We start from the raw sequence: 23,797 nt of genomic DNA, 5'->3' as shown, positions 1-23,797 counted from the left end.
GGGGGACGACCATATATTAGTTCAAACGGAGTTCTTCCGTTCAACAGCTTCGTTGGAGTTCGATTTATGAGATAACCAGCAGTGAGAGCGCAGTAGCCCCAAAATTCAATAGGTAAAGAAGCTTGAAACCGAAGGGCTCGAGCAACATTTAAAATATGACGGTGCTTCCTCTCAACACGGCCATTTTGTTGTGGTGTTCCCACACAAGATGTCTCATGTACAATACCAGTTTCAGCGAAAAAATCTCGAAGACAGATAAATTCTGTCCCATTATCACTGCGTATTGTGCGAACCCGAGTAGAAAATTGACGCTCAACCAGAGCTAAAAAATTTCGAAGATGCGTAGGAGCCTCTGTTTTGGAAGTGAGAAGGTATATCCATACCGCACGCGAATAATCATCAACAATTGTCAAGAAAAACCGTGAACCACAAAGCGCAGAAGTTCGATAAGGACCCCAGAGGTCACAATGAATTAATTTAAAAGCCATATGAGATTTGGTAGTGCTCAAAGGAAAAGAATCTCTAGTATGTTTTGCTTTAATACAAATTTCACATGAATGTGAATCAAAAGTATTTTTGCTAGAAAACTCTAATAAATCCAAAACTTGAGAAGAAGGGTGTCCTAAACGTTTATGCCACAACTCCGAAGACTGTGAATCTGTCCCTCGTACTGCTGCCGCAATCTCAACTCCTCGAAAAAAATACAGACCATGTCGTTGTTCACCCGCTCCAATCACCATCCTCAAAGTGCGTTCCTGAACCACACACAGCCTATCAGTTATCTGAAATACACAACCACTGTCACGAGTCAACTGGGATACGGAAATAAGATGACATTTGAGTTCCTCTACAAAGTACACATCTTGCAAACACAGAGAAGAACCCATCCGGACTGTTCCTTGACGAGTCGACGTAGTAAATCGACCATCAGGGAGTTTAATGAGGACGGGAGGCATATCAGAAACCTCACGTAAAAAATCTATGGACCCTGTCATGTGATTAGTTGCACCCGTATCAATAATCCAAGACTCGAAAAACCACTTACCATTCAGCTGCTCCGTCGAGGTGGATGTCCTTTCGGAGAGAAGTTGAACAAGCGACTTCCATTGATGATCATTAAGACCGGTTAAACCCACTCGATCAGCATCAGAAATGGCTGTAGTATGCAATGTTGAACCCTGAGGACGAGCAGCAGCCGCATTAGCTTGACCACCACGGGAAGTGTCAACAGAACCTCGGCTGCGAGATGTTTGTACGGGAGCGGAAGTTGTGAAACGACCTCCACTTGTTCCTGAAGAAGGCTTATTCCTTGGTTTATCCACCCACCATGGCGGATAGCCAATCTTTCGAAAACAGTTATCATCAAAGTGCCCAATCTTCCCACAAATTTTACAGGTATGGTTTCGATACTCTGTAGGAGAAGGAGACTGACGAGGATGTGTTTGAACAGAAAAACTCACTGCATCAGATCGCTCTTGATGAAACTGACTTACCAGCTTAGATTCGGCCTCTTGTTGCAAAACGTTATATGCCTCTTCTAAAGACGGCAAGGGAACACGAGAAAGGAGATTAGACTTGACAGTCGCATAAACCGACTCATCAAGACCCATCAACAGTTGGTGTAACTTATCTTCCTCTCTCTCCTTGAGGACATCTTCCATTGTTTTTGCCTGCTGATAATCACTCAGGCACTTCCACAAGCCTGAAAGTTTCCCATAGTATTCATCAAGAGACATGCCTTGTTGTCTACACATCGCAAGTTCAGTCTTTAAACGTTGAACTCTCTGGCCGTTTTTCACACTGTAACGCTTCTGTATATGCATCCAGAGCTGATGTGAGTCATCCAGATGAGACATCGAATCCGAGATATTCTCGGCGATGGTTAGCTTCATCCATGAGACCACCAAAGCATTATTAGCAATCCAGTCTTCATAATTTTCTGAATCTGCTCCAGGGTTTGGAATTGATCCGTCAGCAAAACCGAACTTCTTACGTGACGTAAGAGCTAGGCGTATGTTTGTTGCCCAAGCATCGTAATTAGGACCACGCAGTAAAGGTTTCGAGATTACGATGCCGGGATTATCACCAGCGGATAAATCATACGGGAAAATTGTCTTTCTTCTGTTCTCGGTGGATGCAGGAAGAGAAGAACTCATCGTGATAGCCGAAGATGGGGACGAAGTCATTAGGGCAGAAGAGTTTTGCGATGTGAAGTATTAGCAAAACTTAGGTCAATAAAAAGAAGAAACAAAAGAGGTTGGATCAAATAGATCAAAAAAACGAAAAACAAAGAGAATTCAAGATCTTTGCTCTGATACCATGACAAGAAACCTAAGAGGTTGTAAAGAAGATTTCTTAGTCTTATTCATCATGCCTTAAACGGCTTATATACAAAGTATACGGAGAACCTAGGTTACAGTCATAAACCGACTAAACAAGTACATACAAAAGCCCATGGGGCCTAATATGCTTTGTTTTTTGATTTTTTTTAATAAAAAATGGAGATTAAAATAAATAAATAAATAAATAAATAAATAGAAAGAGGGCAAAATTTAAAATTAGGGTTCTTCAGTGTGACGACGAGTTTCTTGGATGTAATTCAGGCTCGGTGGTCCATCTTCCGAAGATTGTCTTTGGTTAAATACTCTCACAGTCTCACAGTCTCATTTGTTCCATATATTTCTCTTTAGTTAAGAATTTCCATATAGTTCCTTCCACCTAAACACTTTGACTTTGCAGTCCTTTTTTTTGGTTTCAGTGAATGCAAAACGATTCGGAAAGTATATATTAAATTGAATTCTTAAAACGATTTCTGTCTAGCAAAAAATATTATTTAATAAAATAATTAGTTGTAAAGCTTGTGGTAAATTTCAGATATTATGGTAAATTTCAGATACTTTCTTTACTAGTCGTCACAAATTCATCGCAATGTTGCAATGTATTTGTGACGCTGGGCTCTGTTCGAGGCAAACTTGTCTCTACTATAATGACACTAAATTATCACAAAATCATGATAGAATTAAAAAATATAGTCACAACAACGTCACAATGTTCTTCAAAAAGAGATTGCAACATTATAAATTTATAATAAATTTCAAGAAAATTCTGTAAATTATTTGTAAAAGCAAAAAAGAAATTGTCCCGCCACAGTAGTAATTAATTTTTAAATAGATTGAATTGATCCAGAAAAATAAGAAAATAAGATTTTTTTTTTTCTTATTGGACGGTCTGTTAAGGGAGAGAAGAAAAAAAAAAAGAAAGAGTGCAAAAATAGAAATTAGGGTTCTTCAGTGACGGACGACTAGGGCGAACAGGTAAATCCCATTTCTTACTTCGTTAAATTTCCCTAGATCTCTCTGATTGTGAATAAGATTTGATGGGTTTTTTCTTTTCTTCTCAAATCTCTCTTTAGTAGTGAATTGCTTTGATTTGGATTCCTCTGTTTTCTGTAAAACTCTGTTTCCTACGGTTTCCAGTAAAAACTTTAGAAAGCATCCAACTTTGAACTTCATATGTCACTGTCTCTATAAGAAATGAAAGTTAAGGGACCTGGTCTCTGATTTAAGGTTGTTTCTCTGATTTAAGGTTGCTTGGAGAGTCCTATGGATCGTATCAGTTTGTTGCCCAATGATTTCATCTTGCAGATACTTTCATTGCTTCCTACAAAAGATGTCTTGAACACTTGTGTTCTGTCAAAGCGATGGAGGAATCTTTGGAAGTTGGTGCCAAGACTCCAGTACATCGATATCGATAAGGATGCTGAACTGTGGAAGTTTTTTCTATTTGTGGACAGGTCTTTGCTATTAAACACGGCTCCAGTCTTAGAGAGTTTGCATTTCAAGTTTGTTCGGAAATGCAGGGACGTAGATATTGGGTTTTGGGTTAGGATTGCAGTGGAACGAGGTTTGCGTGAGCTGAATCTCGATTATGCTCATATGATTGATGAGCCTATCAGAAGATTGCCTCAGAGCTTGTTCACATGTGGAACACTTGTGGTGTTGAAGTTAAAACATGTATCTCTTGTGCATGTTCGATTTTTTGTATGTTTTCAGCTGCTCAAAACGCTGCACCTGGAATATGTGATTTTCCTAGACGATGAATCTCCTAAGAAGCTTTTGTCAAGCTGTCCTATTCTTGAAGTTTTGGTCTTGGATCGAGAGGACGACGGCGTTGACAATGTGGGGAGTTTCTCTGTTATGGTGCCTTCGTTACAAAGATTTGTCTATTGGGGAGGATCTGGTTCTGAGCTTGTGTTGGATTCGACTGCTTTAAAGTACTTAAAGCTTTTCGATCATGGTTACCAGTGTAAGATTAAGTATTTGCCTGAGATTGTGGAAGCACATGTCGAGGTTACATGTTCCAACACTGATGATATCCTCAGATCTATAGCATCAGTCAAACGCCTCTTGTTATGTTTACCCTTAGAGGTAAGACACAGTGGACAAATATAGTAGCATCCTGTTGTAATTAGATCAAACTTTTTGTCGTTACGCTCATTTGTTTTGTGTACTCTGCAGCCTGAGTTTCCTACTGGTAGTATCTTCCACCAGCTTGAACACTTGGAGTTTTGCACTTGTGAAAGTTTGTGGGATATACTTATGTCTATGCTCCAACAATCCCCGAAACTTCGATCTCTCAAGCTTAACGAGGTAAATATAACCAACCTTTTCAAACTATATAAATTTGGGGGATATATTGACTAAAATAGTAAAATGTTTCTTTATGGTCTAATTATACACTCAGATCCATGGCTACGTTACTGTTTCTCGAGATCCTATGCTTCATTGGGATGAACCAAGCACTGTTCCTGAAACGCTGACGTCTGTTCTTGAAACTTTTGAGTGGAGAAACTACAGGGGATGGAAGATAGAGAGAGAACTCGCAACTTTTATCTTGAAACATTCAAAACGTCTAAAGATTGCAACTTTTTCGCCAGCAGATTGCACATACGCGAGACCGGAGCTCCGCACCACAGTTGGGATGAAATATCGTATGCTCACGGAATTGACGCGTTTGCCAAGGGGTTCAACAGAGTGTGAGCTTGTCTTTGGTTAAGTTAAGCTTTTGTCTTTCGTTAAGTTAAGCTTTTGTAGTTGTAAAAGTTTAGACAAACAAACACTGTAATTGGATAATGTGGATTTATGAAAAGATAATTCTACATTTAATTGAGGATTATTCGTGTTAAAAAAAAATCAGTGAATAAACTCCTAAATCCCCCTGCTGAAATTCCCCCTGCTGAAATTTCAGATTTACAGAGTCGGTTACGTCAGGCTTATGGGGATGAAGAGATTTACTGGTATCAAAAAAGTCGGAGTAAATGGATGCGATTGGGGGATAAAAACTCAAAGTATTTTCATGCTTTAACAAAGCAGAGACGGGCTCGAAATCGGATTACTGGTTTGTTTAATAAGGATGACATCTGGTCAACTGAGGATGTGGATATTTGTAATACGGCGGTATCATATTTTGAGGATTTGTTTACTTCAACAAACCCGACCAATTTTGAGGAGGTTCTACGGGAGGTCCAGACGGTGATTACAGCTGAGGATAATGAGCGGTTGACAAGACCCGCAACGGAGGCTGAGGTCAAGTCTGCCTTGTTTATGATGCATCCGGATAAAGCACCTGGCTCAGATGGAATGACAGCTCTATTTTTTCAAAAATCATGGGGTATAGTTAAGACGGACCTTGTAGATTTGGTTAATAGATTTCTGGTGGAAGGAGTTTTTGACAAGAGTCTAAATCGAACTCATATTTGTCTCATCCCGAAGGTGGCCAAGCCAACTCGGATGGCAGAATTACGTCCGATTAGTCTGTGTAATGTTAGCTATAAGATCATTTCTAAGGTTTTATGTCAGCGGCTAAAAGGGGTTTTACCTGGTCTTATATCGGAAACTCAATCGGCTTTTGTCCCAGGTCGACTGATTTCTGATAATATCCTTATTGCTCAAGAGATGTTTCACGGCTTACGCACAAACCCGTCTTGTAAAGGGAAATTTATGGCCATCAAAACAGATATGAGTAAGGCATACGATAGGGTTGAATGGGATTTTGTGGCAGCTTTGCTAAGAAAGATGGGTTTTGCAGAGTCATGGGTTTCATGGATAATGGTTTGTATCACTTCGGTAGAGTATCGGGTTCTTATTAATGGCCAGCCAAATGGTTTGATAGTTCCAGAGAGAGGGTTGCGTCAGGGGGATCCTCTCTCCCCTTATTTGTTTATCTTATGCACAGAAGTTTTAATTGCTAATATACGGAAAGCAGAGAGGGATAAACTTATTACAGGGATAAAAGTGGCGAACAAATGCCCGCCCATTACGCATTTGTTATTTGCCGATGATAGTCTTTTCTTCTGTAAGGCGGACAGAGAACAATGTCGGGCTATTTTAGATATTCTGAAACAGTATGAGTTGGTTTCGGGTCAACAAATTAATTTCTCAAAATCTTCTGTCCAATTTGGGCACAAGATTGATGATCAGACCAAAAACGAGCTCCAGGGTGTCCTTGGGATCATGACTTTGGGTGGCATGGGGTCATACCTGGGCTTACCCGAAAGTTTGGGTGGGGCAAAGACAAAGATTTTCTCTTTTGTTCGGGAACGGATTCAGAGTCGGACAAATGGTTGGACGGCAAATTTGCTGTCCAAAGGGGGAAGGGAAGTGATGATAAAATCTGTTGCTACTGTTGTTCCAACGTTTGTGATGTCGTGTTTTCGTTTACCAAAAACAATTACATCAAAGCTTACCAGTGCGGTGGCAAACTTTTGGTGGAGTACTAATGGTCAGTCAGGGGGAATGCATTGGCTTGCCTGGGAGAAATTATGTGTAAGCAAACAGCTGGGAGGTTTGGGTTTCAGGAATGTGGATGACTTTAATTCGGCATTACTGGCTAAGCAGTTATGGCGTCTCATAGACGCTCCAGAATCGCTGTTTGCCAGGGTGTTTAAAAGTAGGTATTATCGGAATACGAATCCTTTGGATCCGATTAGATCATACTCTCCCTCCTATGGATGGAGGAGTATATGTTCTGCTCGCTCTCTGGTAAATAAAGGGCTTATTAAACGGGTTGGCTCTGGGGACACCATTTCTATATGGTCTGATCCTTGGGTACCAGCTCAATTCCCGAGACCAGCTGTCAGTAAGGGTCTGGTAAAGGACCCTTATCTTCAAATGAATCATTTAATTGACCGACACACTAATACTTGGCGTATGGATATGCTTAATGAGCATTTTGATCCACTTGATGTTGCATTGATAAGGGCTATACCATTGGGTGGTAACTCAAAGGATGATCCTTTCGGTTGGCATTTCACAAAAACAGGGAAGTACACAGTCAAGTCAGGCTATCACACTGCACGTCATGATGTGGTGCGGACTTTTGGAGCCACTGGTTCAGGCCCGGACATTACCCCTCTACTCGCTAGTGTGTGGAGGGCCCGTTGCCCGCCCAAGATTCAACATTTTATGTGGCAGGTTTTATCTGGTTGTATTTCGGTTTCGGCAAATTTGGGACGACGGGGAATTGCTTGTGATTTACGGTGTGTACGATGTGGTGCGGATATGGAGACTATTAATCATGCCATCTTTGTGTGTCCTCCGGCCCGCCAGGTTTGGGCCCTAGCACATGTACCGGTGGGAACAATTTCCTTCCCGACAGAATCTATTTATGCGAATGTAGATCATTTTCTAGGGAAACAGAACCCTGGGGCTCATGTTACGGCTTTCCCATGGCTTGTGTGGTTTATTTGGAAAGCAAGGAATGCACGTGTTTATGACAATATTGTCGATCGGCCGGAGGATATTGTAAAGGTAGCAGAGTGTGAAGCTGCCGCGTGGCAGCAGGCTCAGGAAGAAGACGCTCCACTGACAACTGTCCCCGCAGTTTCGGGGATACCAGTTCGGGTGGCTTCTGCTTCCCTCCCTTCGGTTTTTTCAGGATACCGCTGTTTCACAGATGGATCTTGGAAAGCAGGGGATTTGTATGCAGGTGCAGGATGGTGTTGTACCTCGGCCCAGACAGCGTTGCCGTTTTTGGGAGCAAAGAATTTCCGGCAGAGTCTATCTCCATTACATGCTGAAGTTGAAGCGTTCCTATGGGCGATGCGCTGCATGATCGGCCATGATTTCAGAGATGTGGCTTTCTATACCGACTGCTCAGACTTGGTGAAGATGGTGTCTTCCCCTTCTGACTGGCCAGCTTTCTCGGCGTACCTTGACGACATCAAGACAGATAGGGAAGAATTTTCTTCTTTCTCTTTATCTTTAATATCTAGAAATGCAAATGTAAGGGCGGATTCTTTGGCACGCCAAGCGCGTACATCTCCGCACCAAGTTTTGTTTGTAAACAATTTCCCTACCAATTGGCTCGTTTGAGCTGATCTTTTGTTGACAAAAAAAAAAAAAAAAAAAAAAAAAACTCCTAAATCCCTCCTATTAATGGATAACACATTTATAAAATAAACATAAGTTTTGTAAAAAATTACACCTCTATGCCATTGGAGTTATGACCATTTTAATATTTTCGTTCTAGGTTAAAAACGTCATATATGTCTAATGTTAAACGGATAAACACGCGGGTCAGAAATATCCGTTTAGGTTGTTCTTGGATCATATAAAGTAAATAGGCTTTTCAGATCTTTGTTATTGGCATGATAAATTGTCTCAAATTTTGTTAACCTGTTTAAAGACCTAATCTGATTATGTTAAAGTTAAAATATATTTAATAACATTATATGTGTCAGTTAACCTGTAAGGGTTTGACATGTGTCAATAATTCAAGTATTATGTTCCAGTTTTATTTTTTAAAGTTCATTATGATAAAAATAAATTTCCTTATCTTCTAGAATCATCTAAGATTTGATATATCTGTTAATAGTTAATACTACTAATAACACATGTGACCATGAAGCTAAAAGATGTTTAAATTAAACCTGAAAAAATATAATTAAACTAGTACAATTTAAATTAAATGATTTTTTTCTATAATTGTGCTTACTACTTTACCTACTTTTTTTTGGGAATTTTCCTTTACTACTTTACCTACTTTTTTTTTTTTTTTTGGGGCAAAGTACTTAACCTACCTAAAAGCTGGTGAAGTTAGGAATTTAGTCATCAATTGCTATGTTGGGCCAAATTCGAGTTGGGCTTTGTATCTTTGTAGTATATCAATATCGTACTTTTGCCAAAATTGGATTTTAATCAATGAAACTGTTGCCGACCAAAAAAAAATGACCATCGCCGCCGCCTCAAGTTTTTTTCCATTAGTGTTGAAGAGACAAAGGGACAGAGTAAGTCTCACTGCCTAGCCTTGTGATTTCTTCTTGTTCTTCGCTTTTGAAATGAATCACTTCGAAGAATCATATCTTTGTTCCATGATCATAATCTACCAATCTCTCTAATGGGGTTTGGTGATTCCCATCGTAATCTCTTGTCCTTGAGTTGAGTTGAGTGTCTCTAACTTCCGGACTCTAAATGGATAGAATCAGCTACTTGCATGACAAAGTCCTATCGAAGATATTGTCCTTTCTTCCGACAAAAGATGTTATGCGAACTATGCTATTGTCTAAACGGTTTAAGTCTCTCTGGATCTCCTTACCAAGACTTGAGTTTGATGAGCTCAGTCACATTCCCGACCTTGGGTTTTGGGGATCTCAAGATCCTGATTATGGGAGATTTCGACGGTTCGTGGACAGATCGTTGATGTCACGCGAAGGTCTTGTTTTACGAAGTCTGCATCTCAAGTTAGGTCGACATTGCACAGGTGATGATATTGAGATTTGGGTTCGAACCGCGGTCAAACGTGGTCTGATGGAGCTGAAGGTCCAATACGATTGTTGTTATTACAAGCAATGCCTTTTCCCAAAGAGATTACATACTTGTGAAACGCTTGTGGTCTTAAATTTGGAGAACGGTTTTTTGGATGTTCCTGAACTCGTTTCTCTAAGTTCTCTGAAAACTTTAACCCTCAAATCTCTGAAATACTCTAACGAGAATGCTCTAGATAGACTTTTACCCAATTGTCCCGTTCATAAAAGAAAATTTGTTACCATCAGACATTCCCGCTGGTTTTCAAGATTGTAGTGCCTTCCTTGAAGAAGTTATCTTTGCTTGACGCTGGAATCACGGAACTTGTGATAGATGCTCTTCTTTGAAATACTTTCACATTGTAGATCGTCGTTCTGGTGGTCTTACATTTAGCGAGAGTATAAACATCCATGAAGTGGTAGAGGCAAATGTCAAAGCAGCCCCGTCTCAAAATAAAATTTGTCCCTAGGCATACAATTTTTTTAAGACCCTTTTCAACATAATTTTTTTTTTTTCTCCTTGTTTTATGCAAAGTGTTGTATGTTTCCCTTACAAGTAGAGAAACTACTTTAAAACATCATATATCAAGGGAGTAGGTAGGAAGTTTGTGAATTATTAAGGATTTTTCTCTTTTTTTCTTTTTTCTCAATAAGGGTTTTCTTTTTATATTTGCCAAAAAGAAAAAAAGAAAAAAACTGTTCCTAGTACTGTATATTGTTTAAGTAATTCAAAAGGGGAAAAATGTCATTAAAATCATGAAATTTCAAATTTTAGCTATTTAAAACATGAACTTTGTTGTAGGTCATTTAAAACATCAACTTTCGTTAACTAGCTTTTTTAAACATGAAGTTTCGTTGACCAGGCCAAAAAAGACATGACGTTAAATCCGATAATTGACCTACTAACAGACGTTACTATGCCGTTAATCACTCCGTTACTAACAAAACGACATCGTTTTAATAGAAGTTTTAATTCGAAAAATGTTATTTAAACCATGAACTTTTAAATATAGGCCATTTAAACCATGAACTTGTAAATGTATGTCATTTAAACCATAAACTTGTAAATGTATGTCGTTTAAACCATTAACTTTCAAATTTATGTTATGTAAACAATAATACATAAAAATGGTGATCAATTTTTCAAACTCTAGTGCAGTATCCTAAAACAAGATGATCAATCCTTCAGACTCTAGTGTAGTGTCCTAATAAATGAAAAAGATTCAAGACAAAAACAAAAAGACACAAAATACATGACAAAGATCGACAAAGAATGATGGACTGATTGATACTAGGATTTTTGTGTCTCTTATCCTAGCATGTTCAATTAACCTTAAGTGTTGTAGTATTTAAGATGTCAATCCAAATGAGATGTTGCTAGCAATCAAGATGCAATCAAGGAATCACAAGTCAAGCCAATTCAAAAAGAGTGTTTTTTCTAACAATCCTAGAATGACAACAAATGCAAACGGAAATGTGTTCTGGAACTAGAAACGAGAATGCAAGACAAGAAATGAAAATTAATAAAAGCAGAAACGAGTCTAAGCATGAACTAAAAAGCAAGAAGCGAAACAATCTCAGGAATGTAATATCAATCAAAAAGATAAAAGTCCTAAGGATGGGGGTAATTGATGTCGGTGGAGTATCCTAGTCTACAGAGTGTTTAACATGCCACAAGCAATCTATCCCTAAACAATGAACATCACAACTTAGCTAATCCAATCTCTTGGTAAAAGCTACTCAGACTCAACCACTTCCATACCTAGCTCTCGCTAGAGAAACGTGGTCGAGCAGGCATGACAAACAAGTTCATTCACGTCAACAAACATCCTAGACAACTAATCTCTTAGGCTAGGAACGTAAGTCTCTGGCACTAGTTGGTCAGACATTTCATCGAACACCTTTTGGGTGTGGAAATGTCTCGAACCTAGTTCCAATTGATCAGAGAGAAACTAGTAATTCTAACTCTAGTCCAGAAGCGAATCATACAAATCAAGCTTAAACACCCTACATCCTAAGATCCTCCACCTAATCTATCCCATCCTCAAGAACTAACGCACTACTCAGATCCAGAAATCATCATCAACAATACAAACTCAGAAAACATTGAAACAAGCATTCTTATATAGGTAAAAATGAGATAAACAAGTTTGTAGAAGAAATCAAATGCAAATACTCAATGTTTTAAAAGATATCTGGATACAAAGTCTGAGAACGGTTCTTGGTGGCTAGGGAAACCTTACAAAATAAAAACGAGATAAAAACTAAGATGATGTCGCGGAGACTTAACAAAACATATATATAGTAAAGACATAAAATCCCTAAAACTTAAAACGACAAGATGAAGAGTCGGTTTGGGAATCTCCTGAAGCGTGTAAGATGGAACGTCTTCCTGACATGTGCGAACGAGTAGTGGCTCGAGTGAGTGATGGCGTTGGCTCAAATGGTAGTCGACGACGGAGTGATGGCGCGACTCGAGCAGATGTGTGATGACGGAGTGACGGCGCGACCCGAGCGGATGTGTGATGACGGAATGATGGCGTGACCCGAGCGGATGTGTGATGACGGAGTGATGGCGCGACCCGAGCGGATGGGTGATGACGGAGTGATGGCGCGACTCGAGACAGTCTTGATGTATACGCCTCCACTAAAACGATGATAACTTTTGAACCACACCTCCGATTGGCTTGAAATAAACGGCATTGGAAAGATGACTCAATTCTCTGAAACTTTGATGAAGACGTCGAAAGCTGAATCCCATGACAGCGCGACTCGGACGGCACGACTCGAACGGCACGACAGCGCGACTCAAACGGCACGACTCGAACGGCACGACACCGCGACTCGAATGGCACGACAGCGTGACTCGGACGGCCTGGCTCGAAGGTCTCCTAAATACCTGAAATACTCCTAAATGCACGATGTATGCGAAGATAATGCAAGAACTACCTAATTATGCAATTTGTACAAAAGAGACTAAAAATTTATGCAAAACAATTAGTTATCCTTACTAAATGCATGAGAAAAACAATGATTAGAGACAAAATATAGACATATCAACTCCCCAAAACTTATTCTTTGCTTGCCCTCAAGCAAACGATCAAGAACAAAGTATGGAGAAGAGGTGTGAAGATGGGGGTCTCAGAACCTAAAACATGCTGAATAGAGTAGTTAGTATCAAGGTCCTTGTTTTTAGTTCTATGATGCATGGTAAAGAAATTTCATTCGATTGATCTACACATGCAATCCTATCAATCACCCCCTTTAACATTTATTAACAAAGAACCATGAATCAAGCTATGCAGTGTCATTGAACTCATTTGGCTAGGGTGAAAGGTTAGAGACAAATGTGGTTTCTTTCTCAAGTGTTTCCATCGATACATAACAAGGTTCTCTCATGAAAAGAGTTGAGCTTAAGAGAAGGCTAAAGGTTGAAACCAACTGATGCATACAAGAGCAGCGCCCTGTCTACCCAAAGAACATTCCAAACCGAAGTTGGATCTATCTCTACCCTTCATCAGAAACTTCATCTCAAACTCATTCTTTCATTCTTTAGATTTGGTCTTAAGAAGAGTTCACTTCTTATCACTCTAGCGGATTGGGAAAACTCTAATATCACTATGGTTCATTCTCTTTTCTTCTAGACATCTTAAGCATTTTTACTTTCTTTTCTTTGTCTAAATTTTTTTTTTTTTAATTTCATGCCCAGAACCAATTATTCTTTTTACTTTGCTCACCCTAAATCTTTTACTAGACGTGTAAACTTTGAAAACACATCCCCTTCCTTAAGACTTCCTACCCTTTACTTTTCTGCACAAATCCAAACCCAATACCCAATGTCAAGTTCTCACCTAGTCCTACTAGTCCGGATAACGCGAACTAGAGCTACACAGGATCCTACTCTTGTCGGTTAGAACCTAACACTTTCTAACAAGCTCAACTCGGAAAAGACCTGACACTCAAGAATACAATTGGCTTGAAAGAACGGTTGGTTAAGGGTGCGGGAAACTGTTCCAAATATGGGAATCAGCTACTTGGATTGACAAAAGTGGTAAAAATGTGAAAGACAATCCAAGTATGTATATGGTATCCATGAGTTCAACTTCAATGCATAACAAGATAATTGCAAGTCAGGATTAGGTTCAGATAGATAGGGAATGACGTCAATTCAGAACATGCTTCAATCTTACATTTTCAAATTCAATCAACATGCATCAAAGAACTAATAACAAGGGCCTTGATCCTATCCTATTGAATTCAACATGCTACCAAGGTTACAATCATCATCAACTCCTATGCTAAATGCAACAACCCTATATGAATGACACTATACTCAATCATAATATGCAAGTGCAAGCTACATGAACACTCTGTTTTTGTGGAAATTTTCAAAAAAATTTCAAATTTTTATGGCTTTTCTATGCAAATAGATGAATGCAGACTCAAACATGATATGATGCAAAAATTTGAAATAGGAATCACAGAAAATACCATCAGATACATCATCTCAACCCCTCCCCCAAACTTAAATTACACAGTCTCATGTGTAAGAAAAATTTGCAGGAGAATTTAAGAATCACAACAGAAACAATGCACAAATGAAATGGTATATACAAGGGAAGGTATGAGTACCTCAGTAGTAGAAGAAGGAGTCGGAGCTCGCCCAAGGAGTTGGTGCGTGGTACTGGCTCTGTCCTTCACCGTGTTCAGGATCCGCAGTAGTGGTCTCACCTGGTTGGTCGACTTGTTGCTCAACCGCTTGCGTGTTCTGATACGTGTTCGGCTGCTCGTCACACTGCATGTCATCGACTTGGGTTAGATGGTCCGGTCGAGTCGCAACGTCGTGATGATACACGAGTGGATCTTCGTGTAGGTCGTGTGGAGAGCAGGTCGATGTGGGTCGAGTGTACGCACGTTGACTCGAGCGAGGTGGATGATCCGGTAGTCGAGTCGTTCAGCTCGTGTTGTGTAACAACGAGGGTCGAGTCGAAGGGTGAGAAATGCGTGTTTGTTCTCCGGAACTGCGACTAAAGCTTCGGAAGGATCAAGTCAGAACTACTCGTGGGTGACAAACAGCAGCGATGACGGGACGTGTGTTGAGCTTGTTGGTCGAGTGGGATATGGTCGACTCGAGCGGGATACTTTGGAACAGAGGATTGAGTTATGTCGATTGAGTCGTGTAACGAGCTGGGATCGCCGGATGGGTAGAATCGCACGGTGCCGACTCGAGTGGTGGTGAACGGTAGCGATGGAAGTGATACTTGCGTTGAGCTCGTTCTCCCTTCTGTAGATTCCTAAATACAATAAAACTAAAAACGAAAATCAAAAACACAAGGATCCTAAAAAATATTTACAGTGATACCTTTGGGACTTCCCCCCAAGTGAACTTGTTTAAAGTCCCTAGCTTGACTTTGCATACTCCTTATGCTTTGGGAGGGTGATAGAGAGGTGGTGAGCTCCCCTCTGGTATGTCTTGTCTAGCCAGATACTCTTTAACATTCTGCCTAGGTTCAACAACAAATGAACTGCTCTTCTTCATTATCCCAAACCTCCACCTTAATTTCCTTGTAGGAGAACTTCTCATTGTACCTTGGAGCTTCTTGATTTGCCCACTCATCTCCTTCACCATAGCTGTTAACTCTCTCACCGAATCCCCTAGAATCTTGGTAGTTTGGAGTTCAGACAAACTGTCAAGCGCGGGAGGACTTGTCTCTTGCAGTTGGTGAAGTTTAGGAAGCAGGTCATGACGCTTAGGGAGAGCAACAACTGCACTCGAGTTGGAACACGGTTGAGTGCCCCTTCGAGTTTTTTCTTTGGTTACCCAAACTCTTGTTTCTGCCTCATTGACACCCTCAAAGATGTCAAACCCATCTTTCTGATCTTTCTCTTCAATCACGAAGGTCTGCCCATCAATAGTTGGCTTCTTCTTAGCATCCTTGATATCAAATTTGATCTTGAAATTCTTACCCAGATTGAGATCAATCATCCCCTTCTTGACATCAATGACTGCTCCAGCTGTAGCTAAGAAAGGCCTTCCCAGGATTAGTGGATCTTTAGGCTCTTCATCCATTCCCACCACCACAAAGTCAGTAGGAATCTCAGCTTGTCCAATTTTGATGGGCAGGTTCTCTAATAGACCATGAGGCAATCTAGTAGTCCTATCAGCCAATATTAAGTGGAGGTTACATGACTTATATTCGTTGAATCCTAGCCTCTGAGCTACAGAGAGTGGCATGAGGCTTACTGAAGCACCAAGGTCGCATAGACACTTTTTGAAGGCCAATGGACCTAGAGAACAAGGCAAGGTGAAAGAACCAGGGTCCTCTAGCTTCTTTGGGATAATCATCTTCTGAATAACAGCCTTGCATTCATGAATAACCCCACCTATGTCATGCACTACCCTCTCATCTTCCAGAGCCTTAGCTTGAGCTCCTTTAGCTATCTCCTCCTTCTCATTGGTCTTTTCGGTTACCAAGTCAGTTAAAAACTTTTGATATTGAGGCACAAGTGCAAATGCATCAAGCAAAGGCATCCTAAGTTCAATCTCCTTGACTTGTTTTTCGAACAGAGCTTTATATTTCTCAGTAAGCTGCTTCTTAAACCTCACTGGAAATGGTAAAGGTGGCTTGTATGGTGGAGGAATGAATCTCACATGTTTATCCTTGGGAGCAGCGGGTTCTTTAGTAGCTTGAGGGTCATATTGCTTGGCTGGCTCAATTGGATCCTTGAGCACCTTGTACTTCTCCTCAGAGCCAGCATCTCCTCTAACTGTGCGATCATAGTCGTCATGGTAGTTGCCATCAGACTGGGCGAGATTTTCGACGAGTTTCCAACCTTCATCTACGTCTTTGTTCAAGAAGTTGCCATTTGAAGCAGTGTCAAGCAGCATGCGTATCTTCGGAAGTACACCACGGTAGAGAGTGCTCAGCAGTGACTCGTTACTGAATCCATGGTGTGGGCATTGGCTGTGGTAACCCTTGAAACGCTCCCATGCTTCACAGAATGATTCTGAGTTCTTCTGAGTGAAACTGGAGATATCATTCCTGAGACGTGCTGTTCTAGAGTTGGAGAAGAACTTGGCCAAGAAAGCTTTCTTACATTCGTCCCAAGTGGTGATGGTTCCCTTGGGAACGTTTTTCTCCCATTGATGAGCTTTGTCTCCCAGGGAGAATGGAAAGAGGCGCAACTTGTAACCATCCTCACTCACGCCGTTGATCTTGGTGAGACTGCACAGACGGTCAAACTCGTCCAAGTGGTCGAGTGGATCCTCCATAAGCAACCCGTGAAACTTGTTTCCTTGGATCATGGAGATCAGACCACTTTTGATTTCGAAGTTGTTGTTCTGCACGGTGGGAGGGACGATTCCAGCATGCTGAGTATGAGTGTTCGGTGCATCTCCAGCGCCAATGTTTCGCGGTCTCGGATTTGGTCCGTTAGGTTGTTCCATAGTGATTGGTGCGGGATGATCAGTTAGTTGACGAGCTTGTCGTGGTCTTTGTAACCAATTGATGTCTTCGATAGCAGGGAGGAGATTCTGATGCCCTCTTGATCTGGTGTGCATGCAAGGTTGCAATCAACAGTTACCTGAGATGCAAAACAAACAAGCAGAAAACCAAAGCAAGTCAGTACTCGGAATGATAAGTGTAACCGAACTTAATCTTGCAAAACTTGAAATCTTAAATGTAGCAAAACGAATCCCAAATGGCAACGGCGCCAAATTGATACTAGGATTTTTGTGTGTCTTATCCTAGCAGGTTCAATTAACCTTAAGTGTTGTAGTATTTAAGGTGTCAATCCAAATGGGATGTTGCTAGCAATCAAGATGCAATCAAGGAATCACAAGTCAAGCCAATTCAAAAAGAGTGTTTTTTCTAACAATCCTAGAATGACAAAAAATGCAAACGGAAATGTGTTCTGGAACTACAAACAAGAATGCAAGACAAGAAATGAAAATTAATAAAAACAGAAACGAGTCTAAGCATGAACTAAAAAGCAAGAAGCGAAACAATCTCAGGAATGTAATATCAATCAAAAAGATAAAAGTCCTAAGGATGGGGGTAATTGATGTCGGTGGAGTATCCTAGTCTACAGAGTGTTTAACATGCCACAAGCAATCTATCCCTAAACAATGAACATCACAACTTAGCTAATCCAATCTCTTGGTAAAAGCTACTCAGACTCAACCACTTCCATACCTAGCTCTCGCTAGAGAAACGTGGTCGAGCAGGCATGACAAACAAGTTCATTCACGTCAACAAACATCCTAGACAACTAATCTCTTAGGCTAGGAACGTAAGTCTCTGGCACTAGTTGGTCAGACATTTCATCGAACACCTTTTGGGTGTGGAAATGTCTCGAACCTAGTTCCAATTGATCAGAGAGAAACTAGTAATTCTAAATCTAGTCCAGAAGGGAATCATACAAATCAAGCTTAAACACCCTACATCCTAAGATCCTCCACCTAATCTATCCCATCCTCAAGAACTAACGCACTACTCAGATCCAGGAATCATCATCAACAATACAAACTCAGAAAACATTGAAACAAGCATTCTTAGATAGGTAAAAATGAGATAAACAAGTTTGTAGAAGAAATCAAATGCAAATACTCAATGTCTTAAAAGATATCTGGATACAAAGTCTGAGAACGGTTCTTGGTGGCTAGGAAAACCTTACAAAATAAAAACGAGATAAAAACTAAGATGATGTCGCGGAGACTTAACAAAACGTATATATAGTAAAGACATAAAATCCCTAAAACTTAAAACGACAAGATGAAGAGTCGGTTTGGGAATCTCCTGAAGCGTGTAAGATGGAACGTCTTCCTGACATGTGCGAACGAGTAGTGGCTCGAGTGAGTGATGGCGTTGGCTCAAACGGTAGTCGACAATGGAGTGATGGCGCGACTCGAGCGGATGTGTGATGATGGAGTGACGGCGCAACCCGAGCGGATGTGTGATGACGGAATGATGGCGCGACCCGAGCGGATGTGTGATGACGGAGTGATGGCGCGACCCGAGCGGATGTGTGATGACGGAGTGATGGCGCGACTCGAGACAGTCTTGATGTATACGCCTCCACTAAAACGATGATAACTTTTGAACCACACCTTCGATTGGCTTGAATTAAACGGCATTGGAAAGATGACTCAATTCTCTACAACTTTGATGAAGATGTCGAAAGCTGAATCCCATGACAGCGCGACTCGAACGGCACGACAGCGCGACTCGAACGGCACGACTCGAACGGCACGTCACCGCGACTCGAACGGCACGACAGCGCGACTCGGACGGCCTGGCTCGAAGGTCTCCTAAATACCTGAAATACTCCAAAATGCACGATGTATGCGAAGATAATGCAAGAACTACCTAAATATGCAATTTGTACAAAAGAGACTAGAAATTTATGCAAAATAATTAGTTATCCTTACTAAATGCATGAGAAAAACAATGATTAGAGACAAAATATAGACATATCACTGATGTTCTTCTCTCTCTTTCTCAGAATCGCATCATGAGGCAGAGTCAAAGAAAGAAGAGATAAACTAAACTAGGGTTAAACGGGTTAGCCGATTAGGCTTATATACTTCTACAATTTCTAATAAACCAATCGATTCGATTACCGAACCGAACCAAAATCCGGTTATTCAAAGCAATTGCACCGAACGATGAAGCTTTCTCTCTTCGATTTGCTCCGATAACCAAAAATTTTAGGTTGTCTGATTTTTACCGAACGCCCAGGGCGAGTTCATGGTTTAAATGACATAAATTAAAAGTTCATGGTTTAAATGACATACATTTACAAGTTCATGATTTAAATGGCCTATATTTAAAAGTTCATGGTTTAAATGACATTATTTCAAACTAAAACTTCAATTAAAACGATGTTGGTTTGTCAGTAACGGAGTGATTAACGGCATAGTAACATCTGTTAGTTGGTCAATTATCGGATTTAACGTCATGTCTTTTTTGGCCTGGTCAACGAAACTTCATGTTTAAAAAAGCTAGTCAACGAAAGTTGATGTTTTAAATGGCCTATAACAAAGTCCATATTTTAAATGACCAAAATTTGAAAGTTCATGATTTTAATGACATTTTTCCCAATTCAAAAACATAATACATAAAAAATATGTAATACAATAAAAATAAATGTAAAATACAAAATGAATTATAATTATATATTTATTTTAGCTATATCTATGTCAACTTATAAATTTATGAATTTAATATATCACTGGAACCATATATTTACATAAGAGTTTTTAAAAATATTATTGTGTTATACTTATTGGATTGCGATAGTTTAGACATGGCACTATTTCAACTGAGTTTTGCTCAAACTATAAATTTAATATGATTAATCTATAAAAAAAAATAACATAAAATATATAGACTTAACCTCAATTATCTCACTATTAATTTTGAGGGATAAAATAGGAAATTCTCAAAAAAGACAGGTCCTAGGTAAGCCAAGCTCAAGCGCATTACCAAGAAGGAGATCCGCAGTCAACTAGCTCAGAAGTTTAGCTATCTCGGCATTACCAAGAAAGAAATCTATATTCAACCCGCTCAGAAACTTTATATGGGGCACAAATTACTTATTATTCATAATTTAAATTTTACATAATAAAAACTTTTATTTGGTTTTTAAAATATATTTAATTGCACATTATAAATATTTAAAATAAAAATATATCTAAACGTATACTACATATTTAAACAAGACACAACAAAAATGCATTAAAAACTAAAAGATCAGAATATTGAGCACCTCACCTTAGATGAGCATAGGGAACCTCAATACCAAATTAGCTATGAGAATAAACTGAAAAAAAAGATATTAGATTTTTTTAATAAGTAGCATGGGGCCAGTGCCTATCCTAATCTTCATGTGGATCCGCCTGAGGGAGTAGTTAGGAACTTTGTGCATTATTAAAGATTTTTTTCTCGGTAAGGATTTTCTTTTAACATATGCCAAAAAAAACAAAAACAAAAAAAGTTAATGTTTCGAGTACTGTATATTGTTTATGTAATTCAAAAACATAAGACACGTAAAGTATGTAATACAATGAAAAACTATAATTATTTTAGCTATATATAGATCAATTTATAAATTTGTGATTATACTATATTATTAGGACCATATATTTACATAAGAATTTTTTAAAAATATTATTGTTTATCTTATTGAATTGCGATAATTTCAGTCTCGTCTCAATAATTTTTTGGATCCTAGGTGAACCAAAAATTTTGGACCCTTTTCACACTATTTTTTTTTTGTCCCCTTTGTTAGAAGGAATTTTTCTGAATTTTGGGTTGGTCCCTTGGCCTTCGCCCCTCTCGCCGCCCCCATGAGCCAGGCCTGGATAATTTAGACATGCGTTACACTCTTTCATCCGAGTCTTGCTCAAACTATAAAACTAATATAATTAATATTTAAATATAACACAAAAGAGTTGGACTTAACTCCTTCTATCAATTTCACATTCTCACTATTAATTTTGAGAGACAAAATGGGAAATTGCTTTTAAAAAAAGGCGAGCCCTAGGTAACCTAAGCTCCCCTATAAATAGAGAAAACACATTTACCAAGAACGAGATCCGCAGTCAACCAGCTCAGAAAATTAGCTACCTCAGCATTACCAAGAAGGAGATCCGCCGTCAACCAGCTCGGAAACTTAGCTACCTCGGCTTTTTAGTTCCGTTCTCCAATCGGCATTATTATGAGAGTTATTTTGTAACTGCAGTTGCAATTAATACAAAAATCTCTATTTTCCATTAGAAGTTGAATTTTTCAATTAATACAAAAATACCCCCTATTTTCATCAAATGATGGTTACCAAATAAATGATGGCATAGTGTTCCAAGGTTAGCCATTTCTTACTCTCTTTTCATATGATGATTTTTTTTGGGGGTATTTTCAATCTCTGTTTAATGGGTTTTTCTTGGATTTGATTACTTAATGGGTTCTGTTTGGATTTGATTACAATACTTTGTTTTCTATAAACTGTTGTTACTTATGATAATACATACTTGGAAAAGAAGAAAAAATAGATCCTGATCTTCTCATTTTTTGTTTAGGGTTGTCAGAGAAAAAGCACTAGGTTAATTAAAAAGCTAGGAAAGTCCTATGGACAGAATCAGTTTGTTGCCCGATGAGTGTCTGTTGCAGATACTTTCATCGCTTACCACAAAAGATGTCTTGAAGACAAGTTTATTGTCGAAGCGATGGCGGAATCTTTGGAAGTTGGTGCCTAAACTCGAGTACATCTATTATGATGAGGATGTTAATCTTGATAATGGGAGATTAATGCGGTTTGTGGACAGGTCTTTGCTATTAAACGAGGCTCCAGTCTTAGAGAGGTTGTGTTTTAAGTTTTTAGGCCAATGCGATGACGTAGATATTGGATTTTGGGTTCGAATTGCGGTGGAACGAGGTTTAAGTGATTTCGAGTATTTATCTCCCCTTTTTTATAATGAGCCTAAAAGTTTACCACAAAGCTTGTTTACCTGCGGAACACTTGTGGAACTTAAACTCACCAATGTATCACTTGAGGATGTCAAATTCCCGGTTAGTTTCCCATTCCTCAAAACATTGCACCTTAGTTGGGTGATTTACTTAGACGATGAGTCCCCTAAGAAGTTTTTATCAAGCTGCCAAATTCTTGAAGTCTTGGTCGTGGATCGACATTATGCTGGAGACAATGTAGGAAGCTTTTCTATTACGGTGCCTTCACTACAAAAGTTAACATATTTTAATGAATATTCTAGTGAAGGTTTGTTTGCGTTGAACGCTCCTTCTTTGAAGAGCTTAGAGATTTCAGATTCCGATGACGAGTGTATTATTGAGAAATTGCCTGAGATCATGGCTGCAAATCTGGAGGTTACCTATTGGAACACCGACGATATCCTCGGTTCCCTTACATCAGCAGGCCCGGCTCAAAGTTTAGGTAGACCCAGTACTATTTTTTAAAATACACCCAAATATATCTATATTAATTTATAAAAAAAAAATAACATGTAAAAAAAAAATTTTGGACCCTTGGACCCTGTGCTGTTGCACCCCCAGCACATGTGCTAAGCCGGGCCTGTACATCAGTCAAACGCCTCTCTCTATGTTTACCCTCAAAGGTACGTAAATTACTAAACATTTACAAAACATTTCCTTGAAATTAGAAAACCACTTATACCTAGAAAACTAATTATACATAGTTTCATATTATATTGTCTTTTTATGAATCTATTTTGCAGTCGCAGTTTCCTACTGGCAAAATATTCCATCAGCTCGTAAGCTTAGAGTTTTGTTGCACATGTGATACAAAATGGGATCTACTCATATCTCTTTTTAAACATTCTCCAAAACTACGACCTCTCAAACTCAATGAGGTAAAAACACACACTTAAACCCTTAAAAAAGATTTCGGGGTTTTTTTTATGAGTCATCATCTCTAATCTTTAGTAATGAGCCTAAGATTTCGGGGTTTCGGTTCTCAGAGACATGGCTGCAGTGATAGTAAAGAAGAGTTGTATCATTTGGAAGGTGAGCCAATATCTGTTCCTGAAAACTTGATCATGCTCAGACTCGAAACATTGGAGTGGAGAAACTACAGAGGATGGTATTCAGAGAGAGAACTCGTGACGTTTATCTTGGAACAGTCAAGGGGTTTAAGGAGAGCGAGTTTCACACCGGTAGCCACCAATTTGGAGAAGAAATCTCGGATGCTGAAAGAGTTGGCAGATTTGTTTAGTGATTCAACATGTCAGTTTCTCTTTGGCTGAAAAAGTCTGAAACCCGTCAGGGATGATTCTTCTTAACTAGTTTTGTTGCATGAACTCTTTCTTAAAAACCATTTGCTCTGTTTCTCTTCTTTAAAAACCATTCCCTCTGTTTCCATTCTTAAAACAATTTGCTCTGTTTCCATTCTTAAAACTATTTGCTCTGTTTTTTGATTTTTTTTATTGGGGTTCAGCAGCATGTGAACTAGTGAGTGTTTGGT

General features: G+C 39.3%; 2 protein-coding genes, 1 non-coding gene and 1 pseudogene across 4 annotated transcripts; all 4 read left to right on the top strand.

Moving 5' to 3' along the window:
* The first annotated feature begins 3,015 nt into the window (after positions 1-3,015).
* LOC104755638 (FBD-associated F-box protein At5g56370) lies at positions 3,016-5,165 on the top strand. Its single transcript, XM_019236795.2, has 4 exons — positions 3,016-3,314; positions 3,586-4,427; positions 4,518-4,649; positions 4,744-5,165. Exons 2-4 carry the CDS (start codon positions 3,603-3,605, stop codon positions 5,053-5,055), a joined length of 1,269 nt encoding a protein of 422 aa, XP_019092340.2. The 5' UTR covers positions 3,016-3,314; positions 3,586-3,602; the 3' UTR covers positions 5,056-5,165.
* Positions 5,166-9,181: 4,016 nt separating this feature from the next.
* Positions 9,182-10,433, top strand: LOC109127470 (FBD-associated F-box protein At5g56380 pseudogene; annotated as a pseudogene).
* Positions 10,434-16,746: 6,313 nt separating this feature from the next.
* Positions 16,747-16,853, top strand: LOC147949196 (small nucleolar RNA R71). The gene has a single exon (XR_015585875.1). It is a non-coding gene; the product is annotated as a small nucleolar RNA R71 (small nucleolar RNA).
* Positions 16,854-21,396: 4,543 nt separating this feature from the next.
* Positions 21,397-23,752, top strand: LOC104755628 (FBD-associated F-box protein At5g56370-like). 2 transcript variants are annotated; one of them, XM_087489537.1, is made up of 5 exons: positions 21,397-21,668; positions 21,882-22,750; positions 22,870-22,931; positions 23,052-23,186; positions 23,295-23,752. In XM_087489537.1, the coding sequence occupies exons 2-5, from the start codon at positions 21,931-21,933 to the stop codon at positions 23,577-23,579; spliced, it is 1,302 nt and encodes a 433-aa protein (XP_087345663.1). In that variant the 5' UTR covers positions 21,397-21,668; positions 21,882-21,930; the 3' UTR covers positions 23,580-23,752. The 2 variants fall into 2 exon arrangements, with proteins under 2 accessions (XP_087345663.1, XP_087345662.1); XM_087489536.1 differs by having other exon boundaries at positions 21,418-22,750.
* Positions 23,753-23,797: the final 45 nt, after the last annotated feature.

Source organism: Camelina sativa, chromosome 2 (assembly GCF_030686135.1).
Source record: "Camelina sativa cultivar CO46 ecotype springtype chromosome 2, ASM3068613v1".
Lineage (NCBI taxonomy): Eukaryota > Viridiplantae > Streptophyta > Magnoliopsida > Brassicales > Brassicaceae > Camelina > Camelina sativa.
The sequence above is the reverse complement of the archived record's forward strand: the minus strand, read 5'-3'. Positions and strand labels throughout refer to the sequence as shown.